The sequence below is a fragment of the Camellia sinensis genome, chromosome 7, assembly GCF_055761805.1.
Source record: "Camellia sinensis isolate YWXY chromosome 7, ASM5576180v1, whole genome shotgun sequence".
Lineage (NCBI taxonomy): Eukaryota > Viridiplantae > Streptophyta > Magnoliopsida > Ericales > Theaceae > Camellia > Camellia sinensis.
This window is the reverse complement of record NC_138967.1, coordinates 33,044,306-33,060,368: the sequence shown is the minus strand read 5'-3', so window position 1 is coordinate 33,060,368 and position 16,063 is coordinate 33,044,306. Positions and strand designations below refer to the sequence as shown.

At 40.0% G+C, this 16,063-nt stretch overlaps 1 protein-coding gene across 1 annotated transcript; it reads left to right on the top strand.

The window, feature by feature from the left end:
- Positions 1–7,017: 7,017 nt before the first annotated feature.
- LOC145795719 (uncharacterized) lies at positions 7,018–10,421 on the top strand. The gene is made up of 3 exons (XM_082880589.1): positions 7,018–7,689; positions 7,786–10,047; positions 10,257–10,421. The coding sequence occupies exons 1-3, from the start codon at positions 7,018–7,020 to the stop codon at positions 10,419–10,421; spliced, it is 3,099 nt and encodes a 1,032-aa protein (XP_082736715.1).
- Positions 10,422–16,063: the final 5,642 nt, after the last annotated feature.

Below are 16,063 nucleotides of genomic sequence, written 5' to 3'. Positions count from 1 at the left end.
GAAGCAAAATTACCAGGCTCTCCCATTTTCCAATTTATAGGTCGGCCAGGAATTTGAGCTTGAAAATCCTCAAAATTCCCAGAGACCCAAAGGAAATCATCATCGTTAAGATCTTTGTCCGGAGTGTGCTTAATTATCTTCTCTCGGCGGCGGCGAATTCTGAGGTAGTAGACCCACCCAGCATTCTTTGAGCCGATGGAATACTGATGGAATATTTCGGCTAGACCGAGATCTAGTCCGGTTTGGTGGTTTAATGCGTCTATTCCCATTATAATACGGTATGTATTGGTGGACAGTTGGGTAGGACATAACCTAGTCTGTCTAAGAAATTCGCAGATGAGCGGTTGGACAGGAAACCGTAGTCCGGTTTCAATTATTGACTGAAGGGTAAAGGGGACGGAGCCTTCATTGTCCCAGGGAGTAGCATCTTTCTTGGCCAACTCCAGTTGGACATCATCAGGAATCTGGTAGTCCTGCCTGAATTCGGCCATGCCACCAGGGGTTTCGACTAAATATCTATACTTACCCATTTGTTGTATAAATTACGAATAAATTATTTCGGTACAAAAATTTGGCTCAGTAGCTCGGTTGAGCACACGTAGGAGTGCCTGGGCAACCTAAGTCTGCAAAGTAGAAAGCAAGGGGGTTAAGCACAGATCGTTGGACCGCGCTACAAATTATAAGCAAGATATACAAATCCTACTTCGGCTTAAAGGGCTGGTTCTACCCCGTCTACAAATCAGAAGGTTTCTTAGCTCGGTTTTGAGCAGTTTTAGACCGGTCTAACGCCTAGGGGCAGCTTTCTGAGTTCGGTTTCAGAACTAAGAAAACCGGCTTGGCCCCAAGGTCTTAGCTCGGTTGGAGACCGAAGTACCTAGTTCGGTAACGGCAAACTTATCATTGGCTAGAGTGGGTCAGAAGAAACTGCTGATATTCCTACGAGTTCTAGTTCGGTTATGTTCAGAATCTATCCACATACATAACACAAACAGTTTTCTAGTCCGGTTGCTAGGTGATTTTGGATCTAAGATTCCTACAAAATAGTTCATACACATACAAAGTTCTACTGGTTTCTTCATAGAAAGTACAAAAGCAGAGCAGATAAATGGAGAAAATGTTTGCAAAAAGCATACGAAAACTAGATATACAGTTGCACAAAACGAATGTAAAAGCAAAAACATGAAGGGAAAATGGATTTGCTTACCAGAATTAAATAAGGAAGGACTGAAGATGAAGACTGTCGCAGTAAAGAAAGAGCACGAGCAGCAAGAACACAGAGAGAGAAGAGGGAGAAATGGCAAAAGTGAAGGGACCCTAGCCTCAGGGATTGATCTTGTTAGAAAGCCCAAAATTTGGGCGGGACTGTTCAAATTTCACGAAGTACGAAAGACGGCGTGACAGCCGTCCTTAGCCAACCAAAACATGCCACGTGTCATAAGAATGGGAAGCGTTACAGTCGTGATTGAAGAGACGTTTTTGACCGGACGAAGAGAAGCCCGAGGTAAAGTTAGCTCGGCTGGAGAGGCTAAAGGGTTTTTAGCTCGGCTGAAAAAGCTTAATAAACTCTAGCTCGGCCAGTAGACTGGTAATCCCGATCATGTTGCGCAGATGGAATTAAGGGGCAATTGAGAGGGTAATTTTTGGGAAAAATTGGGCCGAGCTTCGAGTTGGGCTTTAAGGCCCAAAACACGAAGGATTAAGTAAAAAGGCCGTAATGGATACTTCGGCCTAGGGGACAAGGTTACTCCGGTCTTGAGGAGACAAAGTTACTTCGGCCCAAGGAGGTGAGGTTACTCCGGCTCATGAAGAGATAGATGCTTTGGTCCAAGGAGAAGTAAAGCTACTCCGGTCCGTAGGCAACTCGGAATTAGGCCGGTCTCAGAGTTAGTCCGGCCACAGTATGTTCTGGGAAGGCCGGTTTTGGAATTAGTCCGGTTGTGACTTACTATGGTTAGGTCGGTCAGACCTTGCTACTTGGAAGTTTGAGCTCGCCAAGGTTGAACAGGGACAGCCGAAGTAAGGAATTAGAGGAGAAGACCGAGCTATGGAGGGTTCGGCCCTCTGTGGCTCGGTATAGCCAATTTACTTCGGTTACATGGAAGTTCGGCCGTGGAGGAAACCATCCCACTTGGTTTAAGCAGTGGGGGAGGGTGTAAAAGGATAAGCATTATCCTTAGGAGATTGAATCCTAGGAGGACTCTGCATGGAGAAATACGAGTCCTACTAGGATTGTGCCATATGAAACTTATAAAAGCTCACAAGCAACACCTTGGAGGAGGTAATTGAACACAATCTTTCTGAGAACTTAGAGCTTTGTCTATTTGTCAAGTTTTCTGACTTAGGCATCGGAGAGGTTTCCGGCACACACCCGCCGGCTAGCTCACGTTTGTGTTTTCAGGTCACAAAGCGACGTCGTACGGAGGAGCGTGGACTTGGTCAACAGGATTATACGAGGAGAATTATTTCCTCCCCGTACATATATCTTTTCATAAAAAATTAAAAAATTATTAAAATAATCTGTTCCCAAATAAGTTTGCGAATTCAATTGTTATAAATTACTTTATAAAGTGAGTTTGCGGATTCAATTCTTATAAATAGAAGCTTGATGCTTGTGCTGTTTATTGTAGTTTTTTTTTTATTTTTTTATTTTTTTTATATCTTCTAAAGTTTGGGCTTGGTGATAGTGTTGGCTTTGTAACTATTTTTTGACTAGCAATAATGACTTGAATCTTTTTTTTTTTTCACCACTTGACTCCCTCTTCACCGGATTGGTTACTTTTTCTTTCTTTTTTCCTTCTCCTCCAATCACCACCCGCCACGTGTCTGTGGGGGGAGGGGTGGTGGAGGTGGTGATTGGAGGGGGTCTCATTCATCAATAGTAAGTTTTATATAATATTTGTTATTTTTATAATTACTCTCTTACTAATTGAAAGCAAAATAGGAAATACTATTTTGCCCTTCAAATTACCATGGGTTGTCAATTTGACCTCCATATTTTGATTTATTTTAATTTGGTATGTGAACTTTTAACAAATTGATCAATTAACCCCTACCGTCACATTTCATCTATAATTGGATAGAATGTGCTGACGTGACACAAAGTTCATTTAGAATTTTATTTTACCCCCCAAATTATACCTTAAAAATCAATTTGCCCCCTAAATATAAAAAAATTAAATTCAAATATTTAATAAATAATTTTTTATCTCAATAATGAAAAAATTAAATTTTAAATAATATATACTTTGCAAAAAAAAAATAAAAAAAAAATAAAAATTCTCATTTTGAATTATTTTGAGACTATGAAGTATGGATAATTCGACAAACATGTTGTACCCGTACCGGATACTTACCGACGTATGATATTTTCTGCATACGTACTGGGTACACAAAATATGTACTCAAATTTTTATTTCTTAAGTTTTGGCCTACCTAGACATAACTAATACATATCTAAGTCGAGTCGTGTCGTGTCGTGTCGTACCTCAGTAGAAAATAATATTTTTCTTCTGCTACAAAGATAAGCATGGTTTTAAAATTAAGTAATGGCTTATAAGTTATTTAATATAACAATATTTAATTTTATCTTATATTTATACTTTTGGCATTAAATGTCAATTGTATGTTGAATTTAATAAATTAAACCATTTAATCAATTTTTATATTATTTCAAATTAAAAATAAATATTTTTTTACAAACGTATTAAACTATATTCGTACTCGTACCCTACCTTTTAAAGATTTTACTATGTCGATGTACTCACATCGTATCAATACCAGTACTCATATCCATACTTATGCTTCATAGGTCTCAAATTATCTCGAGTTGATCATAGAGAAACTTATTGAGCTGAAAATTTCTTTATTACTCTATGTGTGTGCGTGCGCGCAATTTTTAAAAAAGAAAAAAGAGTGGATATGTTTTACTTGCGTTCACTTGTACTCTATTATTTGTAATTAAGCGCTATTTTTTTATTTATATAATTTATTCTAATTACTGAATCAATCAAAAAATGATAACACAAAATGGATAAAATAAAATTTAGGACAATTTTAGATTCATAATTACAAATTATCTTAAATTTAGATACATGATTTAGGCATGGTTTGGAAAGTGGGTTGGTTTTGTGGTTTTTTTAATTTTTTAAGCTATTTTAGCTTGTGGTTAAAAAGTTTAGTTTGAGAAGGACTTTTGACTTTTTAAACTTTTTATAAGAGAAAAAATGTAATGATTATGAGTTGGATGCGATATTTTATCTTATTGAGACTAAAAAGCCTATTTTATTTTTTGTGGCTATTTTAGCCCAAACCCACTTCCCAAACAATGCTTAGTTATATTGAGTAGGGTTGTGCAAAAATTGGTCAACCCACTAAAACGGCATTGATCCGCATCAATCTGAATCAATTCACACTGTTCTCTCCGTTAACCGCGGTTTAAATTTTAAAATTTATAATTTGCTTTCGAAACCATTCCGTTCCGTTATAGTTATTACATATATATTTTTTAATCTATAATGAAATATCAAAATAAAAATGAATGTGAAAGAGATTTTTAATTTGTGAAATTTATTACAAATTAGTAGATATATATATATATATATAAAATATTATGTAAATTAGTGTTATATTTATGCAAAAGCTTGATAATTGGTTATAATATTCTTTAATTTGTCAATCCATCTAAAATTACTCAAATCGTAATTTATTAATTCGTCAATTCGCCATTTAATTTATAATCTTATTCTCAAAACGTCCGAATCGTATTTAAAATGTACAGTTACAATTATTACACATTACACATGGATTGAAAGAAGTTTAAAATGGAAAGGCAACAGAAGTATGGAGCGGGAGCAGGGGGTTGGATGCCAGTACTGCGCAGACATGGAAGAAATGGTAAAGGTTTCTCAGCGCCAAGAATAGGAATGTATACACTGTTTGTGGATGACATACCAGACTCAATGGATCCAAAAGGGTTGTACGCCATATTTAATAACTTTGGGGTGGTGAAGGATGTTTATATAGCATTCAAGAGGAGGAAACAGACACGATCAAGATTTGGATTTGGCAGATACGACTGTCCAGTGGCGGCACAAATGGCAGTTCGGAAAGCAAACGGCCTGTGGTGTGATAACAAAGCATTGAAGGTAAAACCAGCAGACTTTGAGAAGGAACAGGGAGCTAAACCAAGGCTACCATATGGCAAACAGGAAAGAAAGGCAGAAATGTCAAGTTATGCAAATGCTACTCGGGAAAATACAAAGAAATCATATGCCCAGGTGGTAGGTGAAGGGAGAATGAGAGTATCTACAAGCTTAACCGTAAGAGCTTATGAAGAAGGTAATGGTTGGTTGTATGAGAGTATAATTGCTCGTCTGAGACCGCAATGCTCGGAGGAGGATTTCAAGAAGGAATTAACCAAGAGGGAGGTGGGAAATATCAAAGGCAGAGCTGCAGATGGAAGGGATTTAGTAATCTCATTTCAATCAGTCCAAGAGATGAAAGAAAAACTCATCATAATGAGTGGTTGGATTAAGGAGTGGTGCGAATCGGTCAATGAATGGAAAAAAGGAATGGTCATTACACAGGAACGATGTGTATGGCTGAGCTGTTATGGAGTGCCATTAAATCTATGGAACAGTAAAACTTTCAGCAGTATAGGAACAACATGGGGCGAAGTTATTGAGTTGGATGAAGATACTCTTAATATGAAGAACTTACAATGTGGAAGGGTAAGAATCGTCACCACATATATGGAATCTATCAATAAAACTGTGCATTTAGACTGTCAATGAATTCTATATCCAGTGAAAGTGTGCGAGGAACAGATTGTTACCAGGGTGGTGTTAACTAAGATATGCAAATGTCATAAGAAGCATGATGAAGGCGATGGCTACAGTTCGTATGAGCAAGAGGATGGACAGAGATCAGAACAGAGGAACAAACGGAGTGAGGATGATGATGATGACGTGGATATCCAGCAAGAAGCTGAGTTGGACAAAATGAGTAACATGGCAATTACAGAAAGGAGAAGTGCACAGGAAGACAGAGCTGACCTGGAAGACAGAGAAAAAGATTTAAATGTTTCACTGGTCGAGGAAACTGACAGCAACTTGGGAAGATCAAGCTCTGGGGGTACAAGAGCTGGCGTGATGATGAGGGCGGCGCATGCCGAGAAGTATGATGAACAGCGGGGTAATCAAAAAGTTGATGGAGAGGTGAGTACTTCAGGCTTCATAAGAAGTCTAAGTGGATCTATTCGTTACACACTTGGGTTGAATTTGGAAGTGGTTCTCAACAAGGCCCATGAACAGAATTGTGGTATGAGCCCTGCTAGCGGTGTTGCTGTATAGCCCAAAAGTTATGACCCAAAACAGGTTATCAGTAACTTAATATACCAAGCCCAAAATGTAGAGTTGAAACAGCCATACCAGATTGGCTCACGGGGAGAAGCATCAAAGACTAATCAGATAAGAAAAGTTTCAAGAAAGGAAAAAGCAAAAGGGGTTCCAGGTCACTATTTCAACGAGAAGGGCAGCCTTCAATTTGGAAAAAATAGGAAAGAAATGTCGATGAACTTGAAGAAAGGGGCGGTTTTCAGGTCAGCAGTAGCAGCAATTTCACTTTCCATGTCAAGTGAATCAAGAAGAAGAGTACTCAATGAGGCTGAAACAAATGCGCAGCTCAGCAAGGTTCTTGGGATGGACGGTAATGGTCAGGAAGAGGAGATTATAAGCAAACTTAACGAAGCTAAAACAAACCTGCAGCTTAGTAAGGTCCTCGGGATGGACTGCAAAGGTAAAGAGGAGGAGATTATAAGCAAATTAATGGAGTTGGAAGAGAGAGATATTGCAAAGTTGAAGGAGAGGGAGGGCAATGTGAACTGAATAGCATCCCTAGGAGGTATAAGGAGTTATGGACATTTTGTAATGAAGCTATTATCTTGGAATGTGAGGGGATTGGGAAAGTCAATTAAAAGGAGGAGGATAAAAAAAGGTGCTCCTGGACAATAAAGTTGACATGGTGTTGTTGCAAGAGACTAAGAAATCTGTGACTAATGAAAAGTTAGCTTGGTCAATTTGGGCAGGAGAGACGATGGACTTTATGGCTGTGGACTCAACAGGAGCTGCTGGAGGTTTACTTTGTGTATGGAATCCAGAAGTGTTTCAAATTAAAGACTGTTGCTGCAATAAACGCTTCATTCTCCTATCAGGTATGCTTTATCATAGCTTTCAGTGTGTGGTGGTGAATGTATATGGTCCTAATGATGCAATTAAAAGGAAGGAGGTGTGGGATATCCTGTTAAATATGAAATCTGTATTCCCAAATCCTTGGTGTGTGGGGGGGGATTTCAATGAGATCCGGAGAATTTCAGAAAGAAAAGGGTGCTCTAGAATGGATAGGGGGATGAGAGAATTCAATGCAATGATTGACCAATTAGAGTTAATTGACTTACCCATGTTCGGGCAAAATTTCACCTGGAGTAATTCTCAGGATGGGGAAAGATGGAGTAGATTAGACAGATTTCTCCTTAACACAGACTGGGTGTGTAATTTTAATTTCAAATTGTGGGGTCTTCCTAGAAGGTTTTCAGATCATAGCCCTATCCTACTGATGGAGGATGAGAGGGACTGGGGTCCTAGACCCTTCAAATTCATTAATGCATGGCTTCTTCATCCAGGCTTTATGAAGGTAGTGCAAAAATGTTGGACAGAAACACTGTTAGATGGTTGGGCGGGATTCAAGTGCTTGTATAAATTGAAAGCTTTAAAAGCCACATTAAAGTAGTGGAATAATGAGGTCTTTGGTCATGTTGATTTCAAGCTAAAACAAGTTGAAGAGGAATTACATACTCTGGACTTACTGGTTGAAGAAGGGTCATTATCATCATCACATGCTGCTAGAAGGAGGGAGGCTAAAGGGGAAGCATGGCAACTAAGTAAAATGGTGGAGTGGGTGTGGATGCAGAAATCAAGGCTGAATTGGGCAATTAAAGGTGATAGAAATACAAAATTTTTCCACATTATGGCTTGTAGTAGGAAGCACAGGAATGCCTTATGTTCTATTGTGATTAATGGTTCTGCGGTGGAGAATCCTCAAGATGTTAGGGCTGAAGTGAAAAATTATTTTATTAACCACTTCTCAGATTCTTGGTCTAGCAGACCAGGGCTGCTAGGTCCTTTTAACACCATTGGAGAAGATCAAAGCTCTAAATTTTTGGAATCAGTTTTTTCAGAATCTGAAGTGAAGGCAGCAATTAGGAATTGTGGGGGTAATAAGGCTCCTGGCCCAGATGGATTTAATTTTAACATGTTTCAAAAATGTTGGAATATTATTAAGGGTGATGTACTCCAATTTATGTCTGAATTTCACCAGAATGGGAAGTTGGTTCGCGGTATTAATAGCTCTTTTATAGCTTTGATTCCAAAAAATGATAATCCCTCTGACCTTAGGATCACGCATTTGCAATTTGCTGATGATACTATATTGTTCTGTGAAGCTGAATGGGAGGAGATTTTAAATATTAAGAGAATATTGAGATGCTTTGAAATTATGTCACGCCTGCAAATCAACTACCATAAAAGTGTGGTATGTGGGGTGGGTATATCGTCAACTCTATGTCATGAGTTTGCCTCTAAATTACACTGCATTTATCAAAATCTACCTCTGAAGTACTTGGGAATGCCTTTGGGAGCTAGCCCTAGTAGAAAGTTGACTTGGCAGCCTGTGATTGAAAAGTTTAAATTAAAGCTTGCCTCATGGAAAAGAAGGTATCTCTCTTTTGCAGGTAGATTAACACTTATCAAAGCTGTGTTGTCTAGTTTGCCTATATATTATCTTTCTCTATTTAAGATGCCTACAGGAGTAGCAAAGGAGATTGCTAAAATCCAATCAACTTTTCTTTGGGGAGGCTCGAATCTTAGAAGGAAAATCCATTTGGTTAAATGGGGAGAGGTTACCCTTAGTAAAAGTCCAGGAGGGCTGGGAGTGAAAAGAACTGATCTGATGAATGTATGTCTACTATTAAAATGGTGGTGGAGGTTTGGGGCAGAAGAGAAATCCCTGTGGAAGGATGTGATTTGCAAAAAGTACTATGGTTCTACTGATGAGTGGTCACCTGCACTTGTAAGAGGTGGAATGATGTCTAAAATATGGGAAGACATTGTGGGAATTGTAGTCTCTAAACCTGAAGTGCTGGGCTTTTTTAATTCGAATACTACAATTGAACTTGGGGATGGTTTGAGGGCAAAGTTTTGGCTAGATAATTGGGCTGGTTCCGTTTGCTTGAAGGTTTTGTTCCCTAGACTCTTTTTATTGGCTCTGAACAAATCTGAATCTGTGTCTACAGTGCGAGCTAGAGTTGGTCAACATGATTGGTATTCATTGTTTCGAAGGAATTTATTTGTATGGGAAATGGAGGAATTAGAAAGATTGAAGAGGATGTTGCTTAATGCAGCTGAGTTAAGGGTGAATGTCTCGGATAAACTGAAATGGATGGCGGACCCTTCAGGAGTGTTTTCTGTCTCATCAGCATACCATTGGTGCGAATCCTCCTTCGGTTCTACTTTCAGGATAACAGAGTTCATCTGGAAGAATGTGGCGCCCCCAAAAGTCCAATTCTTTGGCTGGCTTGCTTGGAAGAGAAGGATTAAGACTTCAAACTACCTTCAAAGGATGGGGATTCTGGAAAATTATACTAGGTTACAGTGTGTGTTCTGTAATGAGGAGGAGGAAACAGACAACCATGTACTCCTACATTGTCCTTTTGTTTGGTTAGTATGGTCCAAAACTATGAGATGGTGGGGTATTCAATGGGCGATACCAAAATCAGTGGATGAATTGCTTCTTTGGTGGTCAGGATCAAAGTTCAAAAAATTAGAGAAGAAGATCTGGAGAATCATTCCGTTTGCGGTGCTCTGGTCAGTATGGAAGTTAAGGAATGATCGTATTTTCAACAATGTCCATCCCATCTTCGAAGAACTCTGTGAATTGATCAAAGTGAGAATTGCAATATGGCTCAAAGCTTCATGCTCAGGTTTGCCCCTTTCAGTAAATGATATTATGTTTAATCTACATCAGATCAGATTTTGCAATAGGTGATATCTGTTAATTTATAATTCTGGGTTGGTCTGGAGTGGACTGCTGCTGGGGTCTGCTGATATCTGTTAAATTGGGTCTCGGGTTATGCTGTCTATTTTGTTTTCTGTTCTGTTTGCTGCTGATATCTGCTAATTGGGTCTTGGGTGGTCTGCCTGCAGTGTGTTTTTGACACTATTATGCTGTCTGTTATGTTGTTTCTTAAGGAATCTCAACCCAATTTTAATGATCTGTGTGGATGGGTATTGGTTGGCGGAAGATCATTGCTGGCTATTGCTGTGCTTGCTACCCAGCTGCTGTTGTTGCTTCAAAAGGGTGTCTTCTGATGGGTGTTTTGTGTTGGCTTTTTCTTTGTATTGCTCTTTTTGTTGGTTACTCACCAACTTCAAGCTTGAGGTAGTGCTAGCAGATGATTTCATGGGCTTCTTGGTGCCAACCTCGTTGGACTCATGAGGTTCCACTGTGATGCTTTTTGCACCTTCTTCTTTATTGATGTATCCTTCATACTTCGTATGTTTTCCATCAATAAATTTTTTTTTTTTTTTTGCTGATCAAAAAAAAAAAAAAAACGTCCGAATCGTACCCTCACACACCCTGATAGTGAGGGTGAGGCAGAAAAAAAAATAGTATATTTACTTGTTAAGATTTTCTTCGCCATTTGATTTAGGTACTTTCGGAACTATGGTTAATGAGATACTATTTTTTTATTTTTTTTTATTTTCACAATATAACAAAATATTCAAAAAAAAAAATTATAGCATGCCCTTATTACTTGACACGATGAGACCGGTATCGTTGGAAATTAATGTGACAAGTTTAAAGGTTTTTTTTTTTAAAAAAGGAAAAAAGAAAAAGAGGAGATGACCTCTATTGTGCATATATTATTTGAATAATGCAATATAAATAGAATTTTTATACAAAAATTATATCAATAATGATAGAGAGTTATAATTTTGGAGCACTAATGATATGATAAGAGGGAAAAAAAATATATACATAGGCACACACATCACATCACATCACATGTGTACCCTACTCCTTAACACATCACTAGAGCTCACTTTAGAACTCCAAAATTAAATCTCTCAATCTTTATTGAAATTATATATATGATGATATGACATTCTATGATCTTTTTATTTTTAACTAAAAGACCTATTATTGTTCTTTATAATTATAAATATGTTACTATCACATCATTTTAAACACATTATATATATATATGTATATATATACATTGTACATGGAGGAAATATTTGCTACTTTCCGTACTTCTCGTGTCTAAGTTTCGCTTCTTTCTAAATGACCTAAGAACACAAAGAAGGTGAGCTGCCCGGCGGTGTGCTGCCGGGAAAACCCTCCGATGGACAAGTTAGCACACTTAGAGAGAGGAAGAGAGAAAGAGAGACAAAGGGGTATGTAGCTCTAATAACTAGATGTTCCAGACTTGTGAATGGATACGCAGCACCGTTTATATAGTTTTTATGCGCCTCTCTTTGTCTATCCTCCTTCTAACGCGTGGATATATTCCCCTCTTACATTCTTCCACGCGTAGGCGTAGATACTGCCAAACACCAAATGACAAAACCGCCAAACGGTATTGATGCGTATGGACGGTGGAATCTCCTTCCCGTAGCTTCACTACGCCACATTGCACTTTATACCGAGCTGTGTTCAGCGCAACGCCACGCTATTCCCTTGGGACCGCGCTACCTGGCTGGTCCATTCGGTTGAACCCGAACGAGAACTTCAACCGAGCTCCACAATTACGACCTAGCTCCCGTTTGGTCTGGTCTCCTAAGGACAAATTTCGTTCAACTCAGCAGAACGCACCTCTCTACCGGGCTAGTAATCCAAAGTTGTCCTAACTTGACCGGACTATGTCTCCGATGCAGCGTTGTAGACGTCCCCAAACGCCCCGGGAGGGATGAGTCCCGTTCTGTTCATTTGGGGTTCACTACAGTTCGGACTCTCAAATTGTCACGGTTCTAAATCTGAACCAAAGAGTCCAAATCTGGCAAATCGTTTTGAGAAAATAGATTTTGAAAGAAGTGCCAAACACGGACTGCTTTGCCAGATACAGAGTCGCCACCTAAATGTTTTATTTTGGGAAAATTTAGGAAACCCTGACTCGTTTGCCTAAGGCCACGTGTCCGTCATCACCAAAGTTGCCTCGGCTCGGGAACTTGGGTACGATTGGAGAAGGTCACTTCGTGAGCACCCCCGCTCGCCCGATCAAAGATCGGCCTCTACTAACCATGATATCTAGTTTTGAAAACATTATGCGTTCTTATTCCGGTTATTAGCCTAGATTTACTATGTGATGCGCACAACATACAAGTATAGACTGGATCGCCTGAATTGGAACAAAACATTTCATGTTTGTTTGTTTGAAAATGATTTGATGGTGCTACTCGCAAGTAGGCTAAGACGTGGATTTGCCACCCTCAGGTGGGCTTAGAAAACATGATTTTGCCACTATCTAGTGGGCTTAAAATGCACAGTGAATGAATTGTTCCAATCTAAATAACCCAACCTTCACCCACAGGCATTCAGGCAGTTATATCACATAAGCAATTAGCCTCATGGTAAGCATGCTATCATGGCAGTCACTCACACGCATACAAGGATGCTAAAACATAAAACTTACCGAGTACTCCAAGCCAAAACAGAAGCTAATTAGAAATCCATGCATGATCCTAATTATACAGAAATGCCTAATGCAACACATGCAAAAGTGCAACTATAGCAGGCTCGACTATTCTAGACATGGCATATGAAATGCTACAGCTAACATGTATTCAACTTGGAATTGAAAATTCAATGCAGTTAGTATGATGCGCCGAGCCCGGTGCATGCAAGACAGATGAATGAATGCAAACATGCTATCATACTGTATGCTAATTGAAACATGCCCTAATCTAACCATCATAAGTGGGTAAATAAAAGGGAGAAAGACGTGGGGTTGGAAGACATACATCACACACACGCACACTTATTACAGTTGTGCCCTCGCTCGGAGGGTCCGAATAAATAATACAGTCCCGAATAAATAATTACAGTCCAAATAATTACAAAACCCTAATTAATTAACAAATTAAATTAGGAAAGCAATAAATTGGCATGCAAGCCAGGGACTGCCTCAAATCTGCTCCGGATGATGAATGATGCATGCTCGGGTTGCCTTGTGCTGAGAATCCCTCGCGATGCCCCGGTTTGCCTCTGTTTGCAATTGTTCTTGGAATGTGTGCCAGGCTCCGGAAGGTTACTGATATCTGATTTACTGTAACAGAGAGCAACAAAGGGGCATGGCAAAGTATTTTCACATATGTATGCTTGACTACTCTTCAGGGAGTGTAGTCCTCGATCCTCGTGCCACCAATCACGCATATCGATGCATGATGGCCGAGGAGTCGAATTGCACGACTCAATATGAAATGAATGCACATATAAACATAACAAGACCTAAACTCCATCATGGATAATCCGGAGTGTCGGTGACTGGGAATTGAGACACATTCCGTCACTCAAAGTACGAAACGTCCCTCGTTTCCCGTACTCGGGCTAACTCCTATCCCAAACACGATATGCATGACATGCATGAATGCAACTAACATACAACTTAGCATGCACAATGCTATGGAATGGCATACACTATGCACGAGGTAACATGGCATACACAATGCACGAGGTAACATGCAACCTAGCATACACAATGCTATGAAATGAAATAGCATACACAATGCACGATGGACTTACACCAACATGAGTGGACCTCAGCCATACTCATATTAGTAGCCATGAGATGAAAATGAGACACTCGAAATACGTGCACACGTGCACGCAAACCGAGGACCGATCCTAAGGCACAAATGCCACTCTAACAAGACATGGCAAGGCATGGAATATGGCATACTAGCATGAAAATTTCAGTAGCAAAATATGATGCAAAACAGCCCCGAAACATGGCAATATGGCACTCGATACATGGAATGAGACCCGAAACATGAAATTAGGTACATGGAATGCCCTATGGCTATGCAAAGCATGCATTATTTGATCATGAAACATGAAGACAGATTCAAGGAAGTCCCAAAACATACATATTTCCAGTTTATAACAAGTCCCAAAAACAAACACAAATAGGACTAAGTTAACATGCAAAAATGGCCCCAAAAGAGAGATAAAGAAGCAAGTAGCAGCTTCTGGCCCCAAACAATGAAGATCCCTTCAACAAAGTTGAATAGGGGCTCAAAAAAAGGTATTTTAAAGTTTATGGCCAAGCCCAAAACAGTGCACAAGTAAGCTTAAAATACTATGCAAGAAATAGGCCTAAAAGAAGGTTTAAACACAAAGTGTAAAAAGGGAGCCTCAAAAAGCAAAATACCCTTGATAAAACATGAATAGGGGGTCAAAATATGACTATTTTAAGTTCAGGTCGGAGCCCAAAAATACAAGCACAAGGGGCTAACAAAACATGCAAAAATAAGGCCAAAAGAGGGATAAAGAGGCAAGTGACAAAAGGAAGCCTCAAACAGTGAAGAGTCCTTCAACAATGTTGAATAAGGGCTCAAAATAAGCCACTTTACAGTTTATAACTAAGCTTGAAACAGTTTACAAATAGGCCTAAAATACTATGCAAGAAAGAGGCATCCAAGAGAGGTAAAGAAGCAAGTGTAAAAAGGAAGCCTCAAACAGGGAGAGGCCCTGAAACAAACATGAAAAGGAGCTCAAAATAATGCTATTTTCACATAGGGTCGGAACCCAAATATGCAAGCAAGAGGAGCTAATATATTGAGCAAAAATAGGCAAGAAAGAGGGAGTAGGAGACTTACCCTTGTAGCCTATGTCTTCAACAACTCTTGGACCAAGTTTGGGAGCCCTTGACCTCTAGAAATGGCCTTGAAGCTTCTGGAATGGAGTGTGGATTGGTTGGCTTGGAGATGGTGTAGAAATGGTGTAGGACTTGAGGGGTTTTGATGGTTGGAATATAGAGAGAGAGAGATTGAATGCAAGAGGCTTAAACCAAAACTTTCTAACCCCTGAAGTTACTGGAATGGCCTGGATATATAGGCAAAAGAGGGGGGAAAAAAGGGGGGGAAATAAATTCAAGTTTCCCCCCAAAAGTGCAGCCCCCCGGATACACAATCTGGGGGGAAACAAAATACATATCTGTAATGTACCTGGAGAGAGGATCAAGGCCGGCTAGTTTGCTAGGATTTAGGTGGCCGGTCGGCCTTCCCCATGGCCGGTCGGCCAAGGGTCAAAAGGGTCAAGCAGTATTAGTGGCCGGCCACCCCAGATTGGTGGCCTCCCATGTGTGCACAACACAACAATGTGGTAAAAAACTGGAGAAAGTAAACCAGGAGAGAGAAAAGCCCACTTTTTGGAGGGGTTCAAAAGGGGAAAACACAATTACTGGCCGGCCATGTGATATTGGTGGCCTCCCAGGTGTGTACAATACAAATATGTGGTTTAGGGCTGGAAAAAGTGGCCTTAGGGTGGTCAACATTGGCTTTCAAGTAAGAAAAACGGGCGACGGAGGGCGATGGAGGAATAAAACTGGTTGTCAGAACAATTACTGGCCTCCCACCCTTCTACGACCTTCTTAGCAGTGAAAATAAGGTCTCCACCAAAAATGAGCCCAAACCGATGCAAAATGAAGGTTCGGGGGCCGAAACGTGCAGCCCGAGGCCCCGAAAATTGACTGTTAGACACCGGAAGTGGTGTTCGACCACGAAGTTGGTTTTTCGGACCGCAGTGTCCCTCAAAAGGGAGCAAATAAGATGCATGCCAAAAATCGGAGCAAACGGAGATGGTTAAGCGCTCCCGAACCGAGGCACACGGCCAATGGCTCCGAAAAATCGGAAACCGGGCTCCAAATGGGAAAAATGGCCTACGACCGTGAAACGTAACCTACGGCCATTGAGAGATGGTCTATGAGACCTCTCCCTCCCCTCGGGAAGAG